Here is a 23,938-nt window from a genome sequence, read left to right on the forward strand (position 1 = left end):
TTGTGAGTGTTCTCAGGAAGGTGGACACAATGATAGTCTGAGACACAATATTATAAAGCCTTCATTAAAAGTTATGTTTTATTATACACACATTTACAATTAAGTGTCCCAGAGAGTCGTCTTCTACTGTTTACAAGATTAATATTGTTACAGAAAATGTCACATTTCCATAATGTATTTTATTTCCAGCAGATGGACACAAAAGCAGGAATATCACAAAAGGACATCTAAAGTTATCCCCGGATTGTGAAATAAGATATAATGACAGTATACAGGATTCTCCAGGAGATAATCCCATTACCCCAATTATACATCCAGCTCTATCAGCTGATCCCCCTGATCCTGGGAAATGTTCTCCTGATCACTCTGATATTGGTGCATCTGTTACAGCTCTGACAGAAGATACAGTGTTTCCATGTTCTATAGATGCCAAATGTTTTACACAGAACACAAAGCTTATTAACCCACACACAGGTAAGGCAGGTGAGAGGCCATTTCCATGCTCTGATTGTGGGAAATGTTTTAAATACAAATCGTTTCTTCATAGACATCAGAGAAGTCACACAGGTGAGAGGCCATTTCCATGTTCTGAGTGTGGGAAATGTTTTGCACAGAAATCAGATCTTGTTAGACATCAGCAAAGTCACACAGGTGAGAAGCCATTTCCATGTTATGAGTGTGGGAAATGTTTTGCACAGAAATCACTTCTTGTTATACATCAGAAAAGTCACACAGGTGAAAATCCATTTTCTTGCTATGAGTGCAGGAAATGTTTTACCCGGAAATCACAACTTGCTACACACCAAAGAAGTCACACAGGCGAGAAGCCATTTCCATGTTCTGAGTGTGGGAAATGTTTTGCGCATAAATCAGATTTTGTTAAACATTACAGAAGTCACACAGGTGAGAAGCCATTTCCATGTGCTGAGTGTGGGAAATGTTTTGCACGGAAATCAGATCTTGTTGAACATCAGAGAAGTCACACAGGTGAGAAGCCGTTTTCTTGCTCTGAGTGCGGGAAATATTTTTCCCGGAAATCACAACTTGCTACACACCAAAGAAGTCACACAGATGAGAAGCCATTTCCATGTTCTGAGTGTGGGAAATGTTTTGCGCAGAAATCAGATCTTGTTAAACATTACAGAAGTCACACAGGTGAGAAGCCATTTCCATGTTCTGAGTGTGGGAAATGTTTTGCACTCAAATCAGATCTTCTTAGACATCAGAGATATCACACAGGTGAGAAGCCATTTTCTTGCTCTGAGTGTGGGAAATGTTTTTCCCTGAAATCACATCTTCTTACACATCAGCAAAGTCACACAGGTGAGAAGCCATTTCCATGTTCTGAGTGTGAGAAATGTTTTGCATACAAATCAGATCTTGTTACACATCAGCAAAGTCACACAGGTGAGAAGCCATTTCCATGTTCTGAGTGTGAGAAATGTTTTGCAAACAAATCAAATCTTCTTAGACATCAAAGAAGTCACACAGGTGAGAAGCCATTTTTATGTTCTGAGTGTGGGAAATGTTTTGCACACAAATCAGATGTTCTTAGACATCAGAGAAGTCACACAGGTGAGAAGCCATTTTCTTGCTGTGAGTGTGGGAAATGTTTTACACAGAAATCAGATGTTCCTAGACATCAGAGAAGTCACACAGGTGAGAAGCCATTTTCTTGCTCTGAGTGTGGGAAATGTTTTACACAGAAATCAGATCTTGTTATACATCAGAGAAGTCACACAGGTGAGAGGCCATTTCCATACTCTGAGAAATAAATATCTTGTTGCACAAAATAGACATCACTCAGGTGAGGAACCATTTTAATATTCTGGAGTATACTCATCATTGCCATGCGTTGTTCTTCAAGGTTCTTATCCTATCTCCTATACTTTTTGCAGTATACAGTTAGGTCCATAAATATTGAAACATCGATACAAGTCTCGTATTTTGGGCGCTATACACCACCACAATGGATTTGAGATGAAACAAACAAGATGTGCTTTAACTGCAGACTTTCCGCTTTAGTTTGAGTGTATTTACATCCAAATCAGGTGAACGGTGTAGGAATTACAATGATTTCTATACATGCCTCCCAATTTTTAAGGGACCAAAAGTAATGGGACAATCGACTCAAAAGGTATTTCATGGACAGGAGTGGGCTATTCCCTCGTTATTTCATCATCAATTAAGCAGGTAAAAGGTCGAGTAGATTCCAGATGTGACATTTGCATTTGAAATCTGTTGCTGTCGACTCTCAATATGAGATCCAAAGAGCTGCCACTATCAGTGAAGCAAGTCATCCTTAGGCTGAAAAATCAAAACAAACCCATCAGAGAGATAGCAAAAACATTAGGTGTGGCCAAATCAACTGTTTGGAACATTCTTAAAAAGAAAGAACGCACCGGAGAGCTCGGCAACACCAAAAGACCCGGAAGACCACGGAAAACAACTGTGGTGGATGAAAGAAGAATTATTTCCCTGGTGAAGAAAAACCCCTTCACAACAGTTGCCCAGATCAAGAACACTCTCCAGGCGGTTTATTTACTAATATTCGTGTTTGTGCCATTTTTATGGGAGTTTGAGCTCAAATTTTATCGGACTTAATTTACTGCAACTTTTTGAATCAATATACGGTAATTTACTAAGCTGCCGAGTTTTCTAGTTTCGTATTTTCCGATGTCGATGTGATTCGTATTGTCGGGCAGTGTGTTACGGGAGTGATTAGTAAAACACTGCCTGACATAACACAATGAATCCCGGCCGGATCTGTGAGATCCGTGCAGGGCTTCATTGTGTACGTTCTGAGAAGTGATGAAAGGGTTAAAATTAGATTTAAAAAATTGCGTGGGGTCCCCCCCTCCTATGCATAACCAGCCTCGGGCTCTTTGAGCCGGTCCTGTTTGTAAAAATACAGGGGGAAAAATGTGTAGGGTTCCCCCATATTTAAAAAACCAGCACTGGGCTCTGCGCCTGGTCCTGGTTCAAAAAAATACAGGGGACAAAAGACATAGGGGTCCCCCATATTTTTTAAACCAGCACCGGGCTCCACTAGCCAGTGAGATAATGCCACAGCCGGGGGACACTGTTATACTAGTCCCTGCAGCCATGGCATCACCCCCAACTAGTCAACCCTGGCCGGGGTACCCTGGAGGAGTGGGGACCCCTTAAATAAAGGGTTCTCCCTCTCCAGCCACCCAAGGGCCAGGGGTGAAGCCTGAGACTGTCCACCCATCCGTGATCGGTGGATGGGAGGCTGATAGCCATAGTTTAAAATAAAAGAATAATTTTTTTTAGAACTACAAGTCCCAGCAAGCCTCCCTGCAAGCTGGTACTTGGAGTACCACAAGTACCAGCATGCTGGAAAATAATGGGCCCGCTGGTATGTGTAGTTCTACCAAAAAATACCCCAAAAAATACACAAGACACACACCATGAAAGTACAACTTTAATTTACATACATGCACACTTACACACATACATACTTACCTATGTTGACACAGAGCCCCTCGGACCTCTTCCCCAGTAAAATCCACGGGGTACCTGTAAATAAAAAATATACTTACAAACAATCCTGTGTAGATCGGTCCTCTTCTTTATCTTTGTAATCCACGTACTTGTTAAAATAACAAAACGAACAACCCGAACCACCAACTGAATGGGGTCCCATGTATACAATGGAACCCCTTTCCTCGACTGGCGGGACCCCCCGTGACTCTGTCAGTGAAGGTCCCGCCAGCCAATCAGGGAGCACCACGTCATGGCACTCTCCTGATTGGCTGTGCGCTCCTGCACTGTTAATCAGGAGGAGCGCACTGGTTACAATGTAGCGGTGCGGAGCTCCATTGTAACCAGTGATGGGAACTTTGTGGTCTGCGGTTAACAGCAAAGTTAATTGGGGTCACCCATTATGAATAGCCCCAACACTGCCGCGATTTGTGATTAGTAAATTCCCGTGTTGCCACTTAGAAAAAAAACTGACAACATCGGGACTTTAGTAAATAAACCCCACAGGAGGTAGGTGTATATGTGTCCACAATCAAGAGAAGACTTCACAAGAGTGACTATAGAGGGTTCACCACAAAAACAGGAAGTCCAGATTAGAGATTGCCATACAACATCTAATAAAGCCTTTTACAGTTCTAGAACAACATCCTATGGACAGATGAGACAAAGATCAACTTGTACCAGAGTGATGGGAAGAGAAGAGCATGCAGAAGGAAAGGAACTGCTCATGATCCAAAACATACCACCTCATCAGTGAAGCATGGTGGTGGTAGTGTCATGGCGTGGGCATGTATGGCTGCCAATGGAACTGGTTCCCTTGTATTTATTGATAATGTGACTACTGACAAAAGCATTTCTTTGGGAGTTATTAGCGTAAACCACTAGTGGGTTTATCACTAAAAAGAGAGCTTAGTGTGTGGCGCACTCTTTTGTAATGATTTTGTTAATGACAAAGTAAAAAATGTACTTTTACTAATATCTGAAAATAAATCTCTTAATCGGGCATGGTACCCTTTTCCTAGCCTGAGAGTATATGAATCGTGATGTGTTGCCCTAAAATGGAATAATATCAGTTTGAATCAAACTCCTCAATTAAGTTGGGGCAATTTCAACTGTGTTAAGCCTAATAACTTTGTTAGAATTCTATCGTATCAGCTCTGATTTGTCAATATATGAGAACCTTCTTCAATTTAATTAGTGGTCTCTTATAAGAGTCTGATATTAGCTGCTCCATGTAGAGTATCACCTCCAGCGTATGATGAAATAATAATCAGTGATAGTAGGGTTGACATTAATTGAAAATATAAACATTGGAAAAAAAAATTCTCCCATGCCACTGAGGGCTTCAGTGTCCAAATGTATACTGTATCCTTTTACCAGTCTATTAATCAGAGCTATATAAACCTGTGCAGTCAGCTATTAGATACAATATAATACATCATGGAGACAGTGTATTACTAGAAGCCTGTTTACAAGAAATGAATGTGATAGATATACAGTGTCTAATACAGAGGAAAGTACAATCAATCAGATATAAGAGTACATGTAATAAGAGATACTGTATCCTCTCAGAAATCACTCCTTATAACACATTCACAGATATATATGTTACGTTCCTGATTCTCAGAACTGGAGAGATGTAGTGATGCGAGTTCAGAGCACCAGAACGTGACGCTGAACTAAGGAGAGGTACAGGAATAGCCCCGAGCACCCTACCTCCCGTGTCTTACCCGTGTGGTCGACTCACACCTGAATGACTATGGTTTCTTGGGCCCACGGCAGCCGCGTTTGAAGGGCGGATTAGGTCTGCCCAACTCCGATGCCCCCTTGTCTTAGATAGAGACAAAGCGTGAAACGAGACAGGGTAATAACAAGGGGACCTCTAACTAAAACAAACAGAAGCTAGGGGCTACTAACTACCCTAAAACTAAAGGTATGTGTGGCACGCTGCCAAGGAAAAAGAACAACAAAAGATACCACTGTCCGTTCCCCCACACGGCACCGCCGAGTTCCGGGGAGGACAGTAAAAGGCGGAAACCTGCGCAATAACCACCAACACAAAAGTAATACAAAGTTTGAGCGGCCTAGGCCGCAACTCACGGCAGAAGCCGCTACTCACGAAACCGGGAGAGAACCCCAAGTAATGAGAACCCTCGGATGACTGTAACAGGTTCGTTTTGGACAGGAAGGATTCCCAGGACCGGCTTCAGAACTCCAGGACACGGGAGCACAGGGAGCAGGATCGACCAGATACAGCTAAACCAGGAACAGACGTTACCAGGCAGGAACAGCATGCAGGAAGCTATCACCGGCGTCTGTGCCAGGTAGTGAGGGAGGATATAACAGGGAACCCTCCAATAGCTGCAGTGAAGCTTGATTAGTAATGTCGTGCAGCTGCCCTGCTGCACGACCAGAGCTAACAGGTGTGATGATAGACAGGAAGCAACGGGGAACGCGGTTAGACAGAGGCGTCCCCGTTGCTAAGGGCCCGGCGGCTCAGCACGCACGGCATCCTAGCGTTGCTAGGGACCTGGCGGCTCAGCGCGCACGGAGTCCTAGCGTTGCTAGGGACCCGGCGGCTCAGCGCGCACGGCGTCCCCTAGTTGCTAGGCACCGGGCGGTCAGGGAAGGAGGTGCGGTGGTCGTGAGCGTTGCTCGGAAACAGACCGAGCGGCGCCGTGGACCGCGGCACCTAACAATATGTTTCTCCCTTCCAAGGAAAAAAGTTGCACAATGAAGTGTGTCAGAAGCTCGGACATGCACTTTTCCTTTGTTGTATGCAGAAATAATCAGTTAATCATTAATCAACAATTTAAATCAGACTGCAATTGTTATTTATCCAAAACCACATGCAGATAGTGGTATAATATTCTGAGAAAAAATAGGATTCACCTATTATAATATGAACACTGTTAGCGGCACAATAAGACCCTTAGTTATATTCCATGTTCATATGATCATCTAAACATCTATCCCAGATTGTATGGCGCACACATATGATCATCTATCCCAGATTGTATGGCACACACATATGATCATCTATCCCAGATTGTATGGCGCACACATATGATCATCTACCCCAGATTGTATGGCGCACACATATGATCATCTACCCCAAATTATATGGCGCACACATATGATCATCTATCCCACATTGTATGGCGCACACATATGATCATCTATCCCAGATTGTATGGCGCACACATATGATCATCTATCCCAGATTGTATGGCGCACACATATGATCATCTATCCCAGATTGTATAGCACACAGATGATCATCTACCCCAGATTGTATAGCGCACACATATGATCATCTATCCCAGATTGTATAGCACACATATGATCATCTATCCCAGATTGTATAGCACACATATGATCATCTATCCCAGATTGTATGGCGCACACATATGATCATCTATCCCAGAATGTATAGCACACATATGATCATCTATCCCAGATTGTATAGCACACAGATGATCATCTATCCCAGATTGTATGGCGCACACATATGATCATCTATCCCAGATTGTATAGCACACAGATGATCATCTACCCCAGATTGTATAGCACACATATGATCATCTATCCCAGATTGTATGGCGCACACATATGATCATCTATCCCAGAATGTATAGCACACATATGATCATCTATCCCAGATTGTATAGCACACAGATGATCATCTATCCCAGATTGTATGGCGCACACATATGATCATCTATCCCAGATTGTATAGCACACAGATGATCATCTATCCCAGATTGTATGGCGCACACATATGATCATCTATCCCAGATTGTATGGCGCACACAGATGATCATCTACCCCAGATTGTATAGCGCACACATATGATCATCTATCCCAGATTGTATAGCACACATATGATCATCTATCCCAGATTGTATAGCACACATATGATCATCTATCCCAGATTGTATAGCACACATATGATCATCTATCCCAGATTGTATGGCGCACACATATGATCATCTATCCCAGAATGTATAGCACACATATGATCATCTATCCCAGATTGTATGGCGCACACATATGATCATCTATCCCAGATTGTATGGCGCACACATATGATCATCTATCCCAGATTGTATGGCGCACACATATGATCATCTATCCCAGATTGTATGGCGCACACATATGATCATCTATCCCAGATTGTATGGCGCACACATATGATCATCTATCCCAGATTGTATAGCACACATATGATCATCTATCCCAGATTGTATGGCACACACATATGATCATCTACCCCAGATTGTATGGTGCACACATATGATCATATACCCCAGATTGTATGGCACACACATATGATCATCTATCCCAGATTGTATGGCACACATATGATCATCTATCCCAGATTGTATAGCACACATATGATCATCTATCCCAGATTGTATGGCGCACACATATGATCATCTATCCCAGATTGTATGGCGCACACATATGATCATCTATCCCAGATTGTATAGCACACATATGATCATCTATCCCAGATTGTATGGCACACACATATGATCATCTACCCCAGATTGTATGGCGCACACATATGATCATCTACCCCAGATTGTATGGCGCACACATATGATCATCTATCCCAGATTGTATAGCACACATATGATCATCTATCCCAGATTGTATGGCACACACATATGATCATCTACCCCAGATTGTATGGCGCACACATATGATCATCTATCCCAGATTGTATGGCGCACACATATGATCATCTATCCCAGATTGTATGGCGCACACATATGATCATCTATCCCAGATTGTATGGCGCACACATATGATCATCTATCCCAGATTGTATGGCGCACATATGATCATCTATCCCAGATTGTATGGTGCACACATATGATCATCTATCCCAGATTGTATGGCGCACACATATGATCATCTATCCCAGATTGTATGGCGCACACATATGATCATCTATCCCAGATTGTATGGCACACACATATGATCATCTATACCAGATTGTATGGCGCACACATATGATCATCTATCCCACATTGTATGGCGCACACATATGATCATCTATCCCACATTGTATGGCACACACATATGATCATCTATACCAGATTGTATGGCGCACACATATGATCATCTATCCCACATTGTATGGCGCACACATATGATCATCTATCCCAGATTGTATGGCGCACACATATGATCATCTACCCAGGATTGTATAGCACACATATGATCATCTATCCCAGATTGTATGGCGCACACATATGATCATCTATCCCAGATTGTATAGCACACATATGATCATCTATCCCAGATTGCATGGCCACACATATGATCATCTATCCCAGATTGCATGGCGCACACATATGATCATCTATCCCAGATTGCATGGCGCACACATATGATCATCTATCCCAGATTGCATGGCGCACACATATGATCATCTATCCCAGATTGTATGGCGCACACATATGATCATCTATCCCACATTGTATGGCGCACACATATGATCATCTACCCCAGATTGTATGGCGCACACATATGATCATCTGTCCCAGATTGTATGGCGCACACATATGATCATCTATCCCAGATTGTATGGCGCATACATATGATCATCTATCCCAGATTGTATGGCGCACACATATGATCATCTATCCCAGATTGTATAGCACACATATGATCATCTATCCCAGATTGTATGGTGCACACATATGATCATCTATCCCAGATTGTATGGCGCACACATATGATCATCTATCCCAGATTGTATGGCGCACACATATGATCATCTGTCCCAGATTGTATGGCGCACACATATGATCATCTACCCCAGATTGTATGTCGCACACATATGATCATCTGTCCCAGATTGCATGGCGCACACATATGATCATCTATCACAGATTGTATGGCGCACATATATGATCATCTATCCCAGATTGTATGGCGCACACATATGATCATCTATCCCAGATTGTATGGCGCACACATATGATCATCTATCCCAGATTGTATGGCGCACACATATGATCATCTATCCCAGATTGTATGGCGCACACATATGATCATCTATCCCAGATTGTATGGCGCACACATGTGATCATCTATCCCAGATTGTATTGCGCACATATATGATCATCTATCCCAGATTGTATGGCGCACACATATGATCATCTATCCCAGATTGTATGGCGCACACATATGATCATCTATCCCAGATTGTATGGCGCGCACATATGATCATCTATCCCAGATTGTATGGCGCACACATATTATCATCTATCCCAGATTGTATGGCGCACACATTTGATCATCTATCCCAGATTGTATGGCACACACATATGATCATCTATCCCAGATTGTATGGCACACACATATGATCATCTATCCCAGATTGTATAGCACACATATGATCATCTATCCCAGATTGTATGGCGCACACATATGATCATCTATCCCAGATTGTATGGCGCACACATATGATCATCTATCCCAGATTGTATAGCGCACACATATGATCATCTATCCCAGATTGTATGGCGCACACATATGATCATCTACCCCAGATTGTATAGCGCACACATATGATCATCTACCCCAGATTGTATAGCACACATATGATCATCTATAACAGATTGTATAGCACACATATGATCATCTACCCCAGATTGTATAGCGCACACATATGATCATCTACCCCAGATTGTATAGCACACATATGATCATCTATACCAGATTGTATAGCACGCACACATATATCGTTAATGATTTGGAATGATTTGTTTCTATAGATAGGAAAAGGGTCCCGGTGTGAAACGACGGCCTCTCCTTCGGCTGCTGTTCCGTGTGCCGGGGTTAAAACCTAGGCGGTGAATGGAAACAATGAGAGAGGGGAATTACCGTCCACCTCGGGACAGAAGAAACAGTGCGAGCAGCTTCTGCTGTCCCCGCTGCACATCCCCTCTCCCCTGTTGTGTGTGCACATTGCAGGGGGGGCTTCAGCCGCGAGGCTCTGAATACCTATTGTGTTGCAGTCTCCGGTGTGCTGGTGAGATAACACTGGAGGGTCTCCGTATATTGCCGGGAGCCGCTGGGGTGCTGGACGCTGGGCCGGGTGTTACTCCTGCACCTCCGGATGTCATACGCGTCCTCGCTCCCGCTGATGACGTACGTTTCGCATTAGCTTGGTCACATCAGTGACGCTGTCAGGGTAAGGATGGTATTTAGAGCTGATGCAGAGAGCGCATTGGCTGTACTGTTAGGGGATCATATCGCTAATAAATAGACAGTTACCCATTCATTATCCCGGAATCGAATAAAGGAATTATAGTCAGATGATGAAATCAGTCTCATTATCCTTGGTACAGTAATGCGATGAAAAATCAGGACATAGCCCTTGTTACAGACAGCCCATGTCTTAGTATTTTTCTGCCCATTAATCTTTTTTTTTTTAAAGTTAAAGTTTTTATTGAGAGTGATCAATAACCAAAACAATGTCGTACAAATCCAGGTAAAGATGCGGAACATGCAGATAAAAGACTTGTCCGCATAGTGTCATAGAATTACAACATAAAAAAGTGTTCAAACAATGTTAGAGTGAAATATACAGTTCCATGAAAATATAGGCTATGAAATGATAGCAGCATACAACCTGGTAGATTGAAACGTGTACGTGATCAATCTTTTTATTTTTCATTTATAATATAGATCCTATACCAAAACTGAGAAAAAACTTGTTAGAAGTAAAATTAAAAAAAATAAACAAATAAGGAAAGAGAAAGAGGAAATGTAAAAACAAAAAGGGGAAAGTTACAGATAAGGAAACGGGAGGTTGGCTGTAAGTCCAAACAAAGATAACAGAAGAGGAAATAGCAGAGTCCGGGTATTAATAGAGAATGTGCGAGGTACCACGGGGACCAAATGTTGTGGAATTGGGCCACAGTGTTATTCCGCAGGCTAGTGATATATTCCACATTGGTTATATAATTAATTTTAGTCATCAGTAATGCCTTGGAGGGGGGTTTGTGATCCTTCCAGCATTTAGCAATCAGGGATTTAGCCGCCATGCAGAATTGCATAACAAGCTTATCATGGGATTTGGGCAGTGACGGTATGGGGGCATGAAGTAAAGCAATTTCAGGAGAGAGATCTGTTATGTCCGCAAGTTTGAGCGATGAGCGCTCCAACTGTGTTCCAGAAGGGGCAGACAGAGGAGCTGGTCCACCAGACGTGGAAAAAAGTGCCCGCGCCTCTCCACAAAGTCTCCAGCATAAATTCGAGGTCACAGGGAAAATGGAATGAAGTCTGGAGGGGACTAGATACCATCTGGTATAAACTTTATAACATGTCTCCCTAAGTGCCACACTAATAGAAGCTTTAGCAATGCGCAATCTAATGTCTCCCCATTGATCGTCATCCAACGGATAGGAGAGATCTGATTCCCAGGCTAATTCATGGGGTTCATAGGGAGGCGGATCTGGAGCCAAAACAGAGTTATAAATTGTGGAAATATTCCCCTTTTTGCCAATTGAAAGCAGACACATATGTTCAAAGGCGGTGGGTGATCTCAAAGGAGTAGTTTTAAGTTGTGATTTAAGGAAGTTAAGAATTTGAATATAATGGTAATGACACGAGGATGGAATACCGAGGCGTTCTTGAAAATCTCCAAAAGAGGTCGGTGCAGAATGGCCCTTAACGTGGATAAATCTCGTAACCCCTTGAGATTGCCATGGGGCTGCCATATGTCGTTCACTGCCTGGGGGGAAGGCGGGGTGACCCCCAGATAGGTGACAGAGGTGAGGGGTATGAGGAAAGATTATAAGTGGTGTGGAGTTTGTCCCACAATCCGAGGGTGAATTTAATCGTGGGGACTGAATAGGCCGAGGCTGGTCTGCAGGACCTGGGGAGCCACAGAAGGGAGTCAAGGGGGATACCCTGATATATTGAGTTCTCAATATCGACCCATTTTCTGATCCCTCAGGGGGAATGCCAGGACACTACGTGGTTAAGTTGACAGGCATTAAAATAAGCCTGAAGATTAGGATATCCCAAACCGCCTGAGGTTGCACTCTTGGTCAATATGGTTCGTCTTAATCGAGATTTACGATAAGCCCAAATGAATTTGTGGCACAGTGTTTGCAGGGAAGCCAAAGTCACTCGGTACACCATTGTCAGAACGGTTTGGAACAGATAAAGGATACGGGGAAGGAAATTCATTTTTAGGGTGTTAATCCGTCCAATCCATGAGATGTATAGCCGATCCCATTTATCTAGGTCTTGTGTGAGTGTTTTCATTATAGGAACATAATTAGCCTGATAGAGGCTAGTATAGGATTTAGTGATACATATGCCAAGGTATTTGATAGCCGAGGGCCTCCAGAGAAAAGGGAAAGAAGAGGTCAAGGTCAAGCTAGTATGAGAAGAAACGTTAAACGCGAGGGCCTCTGATTTGGTATGATTTATTTTATAACCAGAGAGGGAACCGTACAAAAGTAGTTCTTTCTGTAGGTTAGGAAGAGAAATCAAAGGGTTAGAAAGAGTCACGAGCACGTCATCTGCAAACAGATATTTTATACGAGCTCTGCCCCTCAGTAATACTCTTAATGTCAGCATTGAGTCTAATACGGGCTGCAAGAAGTTCAATACATAAAGCGAAAAGTAGGGGTGAGAGAGGGCATCCCTGGCGGGTTTCGTTCTTTAAACTAAAGCGGGGTGAGCTTAATCCATTAGTCAGGACCACAGATGAGGGGTTAGAATAAAGGATCGCTACTGCAGTGATGAAATGACCATGAAGACCATACGTAGATAATGTAGAAAACCAAAAAGGCCAAGAGATGCGATCAAACGCCTTCTCGGCGTCAAGCGCCAGAGCAATCGCTGGTGTTTTCGTTGCGTTAATTTGGTGAATTAAGTTAACAATACATCTGGTGTTATCTGAGGCCTGGCGGCCGGGAATAAATCCCACTTGATCAGGGTCTATTAATGACGTCAACACAGTATTCAGGCGAGATGCCAGTACTTTGGCAAAAAGCTTGAGCTCGGTATTTATCAAAGAGATGGGTCTATAATTTGAGCAATATGAGGGGTCCTTACCGGGTTTCGGAATAACTATAATACGAGAGGTCGTGGAATCAGTGTGAAAAAGGGTGCCCTGCATTATCTTATTAAATAAAGAGACCATATGAGGGATAAGCTGAGGAGCGGAAGTTTTGTAATGCACCATCGGTTAGCCGTCTGGGCCATGAGCCTTAGAAGGTTTTTGGGTTTTCAGTGCCGCTTCAATCTCCTCAGCAGAAATATCAGCATTGGGAGCAGAGTTAGCTGCATCATCTAACCGAGGAAGGGCGCATGAATCTAGATATTGTTGAACCTGATCGGCGAGTGCCGAGGGGTCGGTCAAGGGGTCAAGATTATAGAGTGCTCTGTAATAATCAGAGAAAATACCATTATTTTCTTAGGGTCGTAGGTAGCGCTACCCGAGGGTTCTCTAATAGTATGAATGGCTTGATTAGCTTTTTGGCACGTAGGCGTTTAGCCAACAAAGTATGAGCCTTGTTGCTTTTGTCGTAAGATGATTGATTAGCCCAGCGAAGTGAGCGCTCAATGTTCCCAGCCAAAAGAGATTGTAGGTCATCACAGGTCTTAGAAAGGTCGGCTAGTATTTTCTTAGAATGTGTGCGTTTGTGTTACCTATCTAGTTTTGCAATGGTGTCGGTTAATAAAGCAATTTGCGTTTCCTGATTTCTCCTACGGCGGGACGCAAATTGGATTATGGATCCTCTAATCACCGCCTTATGGGCCTCCCATATTGTGGCTAAACCGCATTCGCCCTCTACATTGACATCGAAATATTCCTGAATCCTAGTTTTAATTAAGTCCTGAAATTTAGGGATCTTCAATAGGGTTTTGTTAAGTCTCCATGTCGGTCTACCGTCAGGGATATCAAATATATCAAAAGTCGCAGCCAAAGCCGCGTGGTCAGTCCAAGTAAGCGGGACTATCGAGGAAGCGCGTGCCGTCTGGGAGAGAGGTGCACAGCTTAGGAACATATCAATGTGAGAATACTCAACATGCAGATTGGAGCAAAAAGTGTAGTCCCTAGTGGTCGGATTAAGAAAGCGCCAGACATCAAACAGACCAGCCTCGGCCATGCCTCTGTGTAGTACAGAAGAGTGTGGGGTTCGTCCACTGCGCAAGGGGCCGGAATTATCCATATATGTGAGAGCCATATTGAAATCTCCACCAACAAGTGTCTTACCCCGTCTATATGAGTAGAGGTCTTGGAAGAACTTGCGAAAAAATTTGGATTGGGCCGTATTTGGAGAGTATAGATTAGCCAATGTAACCTCCTGGTGTCCAATTTTACCTCTCACCATTACATAACGGCCTTCAGTGTTGTATTTACAGTCTAGGAACTGGAAAGTAACGGATCCTCTGATTAAAATAGCAACCCCATTTCTTTTCGCTGCATTATTGGAGTACCAGGCCATGGGAAATCATTTAGACATCAGTGAGGGATGGGAGGCTGATTTCAAATGTGTCTCCTGTAGAAAAATCACGTCACCTTTCAAAGTTTTGAGAGATCTGTGGAGATGAAAATGTTTCTGGGGTGTATTCAGCCCCTTTACATTGATGGACAGACATGTTAGCGGCATGGCTAAAGAGAGAGAAGGGGGCAATCCACAGGAAACTGATGGGGCCCCGAACTCTGCTAAAATAGGTGAGAGAGAGAAGAAAAAAGAAAAAAAAGAGAGAAGAAAAAGAAAAAAATAATAGAAGTGTTTAATCCTATACACAAACAACTATATAAGATATATAGGCCCTCATTCCGAGTTGTTCGCTCGCAAGGCGAATGTAGCAGAGTTACACACGCTAAGCCTACGCCTACTGGGAGTGTATCTTAGCTTCTTAAATGTGCGACCGATGTATTCGCAATATTGCGATTACAAACGACTTAGCAGTTTCTGAGTAGCTTCAGACTTACTCTGCCTGTGCGATCAGTTCTGTGCTTTTCGTTCCTGGCTGACGTCACAAACACACCCAGCGTTCGCCCAGGCACTCCCACCGTTTCTCCGGCCACTCCTGCGTTTTTTCCGGAAACGGTAGCGTTTTCAGCCACACGCCCATAAAACGCTGTGTTTCCGCCCAGTAACACCCATTTCCTGTCAATCACAATGCGAACGTCGGAGCGATGAAAAAGCCGTGAGTAAACTTACTTTCTTCATAGCAAAGTTACTTGGCGCAGTCGCAGTGCGAACATTGCGCATGCGCACTAAGCGGATTCTCACTGCGATGCGAAGAAAAACACAGAGCGAACAACTCGGAATGAGGGCCATAGATCTAACTATCTATAAATGCAGGTATATCATTGTACATACGAACTATAACAAGAACCTAGATAAGGAGGCGAGAAAGAAAAGACAAAAAAGTAGACGTAGTATCCCAAAGGCAGGATACCCGACTACTAAGATTGAGCTCTAAAAAAAAAGGAAAGAGCTCACTGGTGGGATACAAATGCAATGAAATAGAGGAGGGTATTAGCCCTATATTCTTAGGTATAGCTCTAATCCCTAGAGACTGGGGGAGGAAGTGTCAAGCCAAGGCACTGACACCCCCCACCCAAAACTAATCGTAAATAGAGAGAATGGGCCGTCCAGCACCATAGAGGAACCTATAGTAGAGGCAGGACAGTCCAATACAGAGAGAACCAGATGAAAAAAAAAGATAACCAGATATTAGACATAAGACAGTCTCAAAGTAGTAATAATATCAGAGCAATGGCATTGTCGCTGAGCTGACCGGTAACTAGAGATGGGTCCCTGGGTATCGGGGCAGGGATCAATCTTAAGGCCCATTTATAGGGCAGTGTATCCGGTCCACCGGTCAGGACTGCAAGATAAAAGTACAACAACACAAGAAGTACATATATCCAGCCAATAAGAACTGTGCAGAAGTTAAGTAAAGGAGCAGTCATATCTGAAACAGCATCTGAAATGGAGGCAGCACAACACTTGAGTAAGAATATGAAAAAGATTAGTTAAACTATACGGTATCAAAACTCAAATGTAAACATAAATTGAAACAGAAGGGTCTTCACTTCTGAGAAGTAGTAGTAGGAGACAGTTGTAGTTTGTCTCCGTCTTCAGGGGAGCGGACGATATGAGCTTTGCCATCAATCTCCACAATCAGACGAAAAGGAAAACCCCAACGATACTTGTAACCGTTGTCGCGCAGTGTAGAGGTAACAGAACGTAGGTCACGCCGTTTAGCAATAGTCACTGGCGACAAATCCTGGTAAATCTGGATCCGTGATTCTTCGAATAGAGTTGAAGTCGAATTCCTGCATGCCGTGGTAATGCTGTTCTTAGTCTTGAATGACAAAAACCGAAGAATAACATCACGGGGAGGATCAGAGTCCCTTGGTTTAGGCCGCAGGGCGCGGTGGGCAGATTCCGAGAGCGATGGGACTAAATACAGAAACAATCGTTTGAGGTATGGTTCCAGTTCGGAGGCCGAAATGGATTCAGGGACATTGCGAATGCGTAAGTTATTCCGCCTCTCGCGATTTTCGCTATCCTCAACTTTATCTTTAAGGAATTCCAACTCGCCAGATAGGTAGCTCATGTCCTCGCCCACTTGTTTGTGGAATTCCCGTTGGTTTTCTACCCGTGATTCCAGTGAGCTGGTGCGAGAGTCCAAGGCCGCCAAGTCGGTCTTCAGCTCACCGATCGCTGATTGGAGAGCGATGGTGAAGGAATTTTTAAGGTCCAATATCATACTCTGAAGGGATTGAATATCCTCTTTGGTTGAGGGTGAATCTTTCGGATCCATGTTAGGGGAGGACAATAGCGAAGACAGAGACAAATTTTCAGCCGTTTTTTTCCTGGCGCAAAAAGTGTGAAATATCTTGCGAGGCTCCTGTTTTCTTTGCTAGGGTGTTCGCTCTGCTCATAATATCTGGTGAAATAGAAGTGCCAGCTTAGGGATAGATTACAATAAAGGTCTGCCAGGGTGTTATGTGCTCATCAGTTGAATTGGGTAGGGGGGTGGTCAGGCATTTGTGTTTTCACATCATTCGAAAGGACCTAGGTCCCAACATTTCGTTAAAACTAAGAAAGGAATCCACAGGAGAGCGTCCTGAATCACTACACACCGTGTCGGGAGTAGGTGAGGTGCAATATAAGAGTTAACAGCAGGGGGCTTTGAGGGTTAAATCTGAGAGAATGCACTGTACATGCAAAAAGAGAGAAATATGGGGTAGGAAGCCTCAGTGCAGTGCTTGCAGGTGGTTATCTGCAGAGAGCTCAAGGGATGATGCAGTGTCTCACTGTAATATAGAGCCTGCTGTCCAGCAAGCACCTCAGGAGCAGCACAATTCAAAGGAGCCTGCCCTGCCACCTCCAAGATGGCCGCCGTCAGCTCCCGGAGTCCCTGCACCGTCTACCTCTGTCAACGATCAGCAGGATCAGAGGCCAGCCCATGCCCCCACCGACTCCAGCAAGGTCCCTCCGGCAAGCACAGGCCACTAACGGGCCGCTCGTACGAGCGCGGCGCCCGCACTTCACACTTCGCCACAACCAAAATGGCTCCCCGCGGCTCGGCCCGGCTCAGCCAGCACACCACGGCTCCAGGGGCTCCCACCGCCACCTCGTTTGCTCAGTAAAGGCTCCCAGGTAGGATGTCTGCAGTGGGGTAGGTCGAAAAGCGTTGTGCGGCGAATGGCAGTCGTCGGAGGGCGGGCGGAGGGCTCCCAAATTTAGGCCCCGGCTTCAACGTAAAGGGGTCCAAGAGGGCTTTTTCAGCAGGAGCTCCCCTGGGACACTTCCTTTCAGTTCAGGCCACAAGCCACCATGCAACCTCATTTTTAAGGACACTGAGGACACTTTTCTTAATGTCCCTGTACAGTCCGGGAATCGCTTGCCTAGAGAAGTGGAATCTAGACGGGATTTGGTACAGGGGACACAGAATGTCCATCAACTGTCTAAATCCCACTTCACTAATGGCAGATACTGGATGCATGTCTACCACCAGCATAGTTGTTATGACCTCAGTTATCTGCTTTATAACAGGGTGATTGCTGTCATATTTAATCTTCCTTGCAAAGGACTGTTGGACAGTCAATTGCTTAGTTGAAGCAGTACAAGTGGTCCTTCGACTTCCCCTCTGGGATGACGATCGACTCCCAGCAGCAGCGGCAGCAGTAGGCGTACCACCCAAGGATCCTCTGTAAGAATCCCGATTAGGAGAGGACTCGTCAGTCATCCCAATGACATGGCCTGCAGAAACACTGACGTTCCTGACTAAGGAGGAAATTGACATTGAGTGAGTTGGTGGTGTGGCTTGCAGGAGCTTGGGTACAACAGGAAGAAGGGATTTAGGGGTCAGTGGACTACTTATGCTCTTACCCAAAGTTTCTGAACTTGACAATGACTTCTGATGAATGTGCTGCAGGTGATGTATACGGGTGTTCCTAGGTGGTTAAAATACTTGCCCCTACTTATTACGGATTGACAAAGGCAACACTTGGCATGACACCTGTTTTCCGTATTTGTGGAGAAATTATTCCACACCGAAGAAGTGGCTTTTTTGGTATTTTGCCCAGGTATGATAATGGGTTTTCTCATCCCACGGACAACAACTGTTTCCACTGGTGCCTTATTCAAACAAACCACATCACCCTCATAATCCTCATCGTCAACTTCCTCCTGTCACGAACCGATCATTCACCACTGTGGGTTCTGGGGTCTGTCCGTTGCCAGCACGGTTGCTCCCAGTGCTGTGTGGCTGTGTGGGGATGCGGTGTGGTCAGCAGCAGAGCTGATGCAGGTTCTGGGAGCTGGGAGTGCGGGGACCGAATGCTCCACTGTGTGTCTGCAGTATAGGAGGTGGCCATGTTGGAGACCAAATGAGTACCTATGAGCACTTGTGAAACACCTGTGGGTAAGTGTTAGCCAATCCTGTGCTTGTGCTGCCTTTAAGTAGGCTGGGATTATGTTACTCTGAGCCAGTGCTTTGTTGTATGTACTCTATGCCCTAGCTCTGTGCTCTCTCTGTGATATCCTGTGTGGTACCAGTGGTCCTGATATCGCCTCCGCTCCCAGGGGTCTGCCTGCAGCCTTCACCACAAGAGATCCACCAGCTCCCTGCTGTGCTGTCAGTAAATCGATCTCCAAGTGGCAACAAGTGGATCCCCGGAGTCCTGTGAGAAGTTTCCCTGTTTGTTCCGTGACTGCCTGCATCACTCATACAGTCTGTGGAAGTTTCTACCTAATCCTGATCCTAGTTCTCTCATCATCCAGTTTAACTCATTCTTCACCATTGTCGTCTGCTGCAGCTTCACAGTGCTTCAAGTATTATCTTCACAGCCTGCAAGTATTCTTTTCAGTATTGTATCATCATTGTTGCTTCATTCAAGGACAATTCTTCACAGCCTTCCAGTTTAACCTTTAAGCTTCAGTACAAGTCTCTACAGTTATTCATTTATGTCTACAATATCCAGTTAACACTCCTTACAGTTTGGGACCAATCATTGCTTCATTTGGACAATTCTTCATTCATTCTCAAGCCTGTTTGAATTCAGTTGTATGAACATTTCTTCTATGCATCTATAATACTGTTCCTACTTATTATTATACCATTCATTGCAGTACGTCAGTTTACATTCGGTGGCTCATGATTGTCATTTAACTCATTATTGGAATTATTCTCCTGAAATAAATATATGAAACTGAACTTTCATCGTCCTCCCTGTTTTCACCTTACTCCAGCACCTACACCTTCGGTTGGTCTAGGTCCTCTTCAGAGCCAGCTACACCTACATCCTCCTCATCCTGGTGTACGTCTACAGTGTTATCCTCAATCTCAATATCAGCAACTGGACTGGCAGTGCTCCTACCAGCACTTGCAGGGGGTGTGCAAATGGTCGTAGGAGCCTCCTCTTTCCATATAGTCTTGGGAAGTTCAGTCCTAGACATCACAACCGCGGACACACTTGGACTCTCCTTGGGGATTTGTGATATCTCTGAACGCACAAATGTTTTTTCCTGTGCTTTAACAAGCTTAATTTTTTACATTTTTCAAGAGAGAGGAGGGCTTCCATCCTCATGAGAAGATGAGCCACCAGTCATGAACATAGGCCAGGGCCTTAGCCTTTCCTTGCCACTTCGTGTCGTGATTGGCATATTGCCAATTTTATGTTTCTCGTCAGATAATTTCTTTTTTTTTCTGATTAATTTTTGCTTCTTGGATTTTACACACCCTCTATGACATTGGGCATCAGCCTTAGCAGACGACGTTGATGGAATTAAATCGTCAATGTCATGACTGATGGTAGCAGCAGCTTCAGCACTATTACTAGGAACTGGAAGTGGTTCCTGATCTTCCACTATTTTTTCCTCCAAATTGTTCTCCATTTCACAGGACAGCACACCTTTATTATTACAGCACACAGAACAGTGCCCCTTTATTTTTATAGCACCCCTGTATACTTACAGTATAGAGAGCCGGTGTAATATTATACTGGGCCAGCAGCGCCCCTATATTTTCCAGCATACAGGAGGACAGTGCCCCTGCACCCTGTACAACACAGTGACAGCCAGGACAGCAACACCCATGTACAGCTGCAGCACATGAAACACCAGTGACAGCCAGGACAGCACCCCTAACATAGCACAGGTACACCACAGTGACTGCAGCAGCACCCCTACAGAGCACACACTAACCCCACCCAATGCCACCACCCACAGAGAGAGACAGAGGTCTGTCTCCCTCACTCTCCAAGTCTGGAGTGAAAATGGCAGAGACATGTGGATGTTTATATGGAATCCAAATCCCGCTAGAATCTGACAGTGGGATGATGATGTTTTGCCTCATTCTGGTTTCCAAGTCTGGCTGGAAGTCCCGAGCCAGACTCGGATCCAGGCTCAGAGCGTGAAGTTCGGGGGGTTCAGTTCTCAGGGAACCGAACCCGCTTATATCTAATAATAATGTGTAATAAACATTACGCTGTGTAATAATGTGTAATGGGCATTACGGTGTGCAATAATGTGTAATGGGCATCACGCTGTGTAATAATGTGTAATGGGCATTACGGTGTGTAATAAGGTGTAATAAGCATTACGGTGTGTAATAATGTGTAATGGGCATTACGGTGTGTAATATTGTGTAATGGGCATTACAGTGTGTAATAATGTGTAATGGGCATAACAGATGTGTAATAATGTGTAATGGACATTACAGTGTGCAATAATGTGTAATGGGCATTACAGTGTGTAATAATGTGTAATGGGCAATACAGTGTGTAATAATGTGTAATGGGCATAACGGTGTGTAATAATGTGTAAAGGGCATAACGGTGTGTAATAATGTGTAATGGGCATTACGGTGTGTAATAATGTGTAATGGGCAATACAGTGTGTAATAATGTGTAATGGACATAACGGTGTGTAATAATGTGTAATGGGCATTACGGTGTGTAATATTGTGTAATGGGCATTATGGTGTGTAATAATGTGTAATGGGCATTACGTGTGTAATAATGAGTAATGAGCATTATGGTGTGTAATAATGTGTAATGGGCATTAAGTGTGTAATAATGTTTAATGGGCGTTACGTGTGTAATAATGTGTAATGAGCATTATGGTGTGTAATAATGTATAATGGGGGTAATTCCAAGTTGATCGCAGCAGGAAATTTTTTAGCAGTTGGGCAAAACCATGTGCTCTGCAGGGGGGGCAGATATAACATGTGCAGAGAGAGTTAGATTTGGGTGGGGTGAGTTCAATCTGCAATCTAAATTGCAGTGTAAAAAGATAGCAGCCAGTATTTACCCTGCACAGAAACAAAATAACCCACCCAAATCTAACTCTCTCTGCAAATGTGATATCTGCCCCCCCCTGCAGTGCACATGGTTTTGCCCAACTGCTAAAAAATTTCCTGCTGCGATCAACTTGGAATTACCCCCAATGGGCATTACAGTGTGTAATAGTGTGTAATGAGCATTACAGTTTGTAATAATGTGTAATGGTCATTACAGTGTGTAATAATGTGTAATGTCATTACGGTGTGTAATAATATGTAATGTGCATTATTGTGTGTAATAATGTGTAATGGTCATTACGGTGTGTAATAATGTGTAATGGGCATAACAGTGTGTAATAATGTGTAATGGGCATTATGTGTGTAATAATGTGAAATGGGCATAACAGTGTGTAATAATGTGTAATGTGCATAACGGTGTGTAATAATGTATATTGGGCATTATGATGTGTAATAATGTGTAATGGGCATAACAGTGTGTAATAATGTGTAATGGGCATTATGTGTGTAATAATGTGTAATGGGCATTATGTGTGTAATAATGTGTAATGGGCATAACAGTGTGTTATAATGTGTAATGTGCATAACGGTGTGTAATAATGTATATTGGGCATTATGATGTGTAATAATGTGTAACGGTGCTGGAGATAAGTTTCTATTTTTCAGCTGGAAGCTCATAATTCAAGTTGCTGTTTGTGCGTGTTAAGCACACCAGTGCTGACAGGAGTATACCGGTGTATGAACAGAGAGGGATGCAAAGCAAACGAACTCACAGACAGACATGGGAGTATAACATAACATACACAGAAGGTGATGGAATAACTAATAAACACAAAGTGAACAAAGAAGCTTGAAGGCTCAGGAATTGGGTGTCTCCCTAGTGTCAGGAATGCTCAGATGGAATAGAGCGGACAATGAGGCGAGATGTAGTGATTTAACATGTGGAGCACCCGAAATGATGTTGCTAAGAGCAACAGAAGGAACCCTAAAGGGTTACCAACGGGTGTGGAAATAAACTCCTTGGTCAGAGATAGAAGTATAGACACAAGGACAGTATCCACAATCCTAACCCCCACTTGCAGGGCACAGGTTCAGCTTACTGCCACTAAACTGACACCTAGATGCCCTGCACAGTGAGAGAGGCAGGCAGGTGTGAGAGTACAGCCGCAAATCTGCTGGGTTCACAGAATAGCAAAAGAACCCCAGCAGGTTAAACAACTGACTCCAGTCTTACTGCTAGGTCCGGATTGGCAGAATGATGTACCGAATCCCAAGGCCTATTTGTAGTAAGCAACAAGTAAATACAAAGTAACACAGCACTAGCGAACTCTCTGGAACTGACTAACAAACAAAGATTCAGCAGCACCTGCCTAGCCTGAGAAGATGGTTTATATAGCAGGTGCTGTCCACGCCCCACTCAGACCTCACAGACTGTGAGCACAAAACCAGCGCCGGATTCCCTGCCGTGCACGGAGCCTGTAACCACTGCACAGTAAAAACCCGGACCGGAGTATCAGCTGCGCTCAGGTTACTTTGCTAACACTTGCCTCCCGGTTGCCATGGCGACGTGGCAGCACAGAGCAGGAGATCCTAACAGTGCGTTACTATACAGGTT

The 23,938-nt window shown here is 44.0% G+C and overlaps 1 protein-coding gene and 1 long non-coding RNA gene across 2 annotated transcripts in view; both read left to right on the top strand.

Annotated features, from left to right (window-relative positions):
• Positions 1-1,860, top strand: part of LOC134984229 (oocyte zinc finger protein XlCOF22-like) — a 130,793-nt gene extending 128,933 nt beyond the window's left edge. The window contains exon 4 of the mRNA XM_063949856.1: positions 1,072-1,860. Within this exon, the coding sequence (XP_063805926.1) occupies positions 1,072-1,775 (704 nt within the window). The 3' untranslated portion in view covers positions 1,776-1,860. The remainder of the gene's footprint in view (positions 1-1,071) is intronic.
• The window catches only part of LOC134984235 (uncharacterized), a 379,662-nt gene that overhangs the window by 303,506 nt on the left and 52,218 nt on the right, over positions 1-23,938 (top strand). The window lies entirely within an intron of this gene.

The sequence above is a fragment of the Pseudophryne corroboree genome (assembly GCF_028390025.1).
Source record: "Pseudophryne corroboree isolate aPseCor3 chromosome 3 unlocalized genomic scaffold, aPseCor3.hap2 SUPER_3_unloc_41, whole genome shotgun sequence".
Lineage (NCBI taxonomy): Eukaryota > Metazoa > Chordata > Amphibia > Anura > Myobatrachidae > Pseudophryne > Pseudophryne corroboree.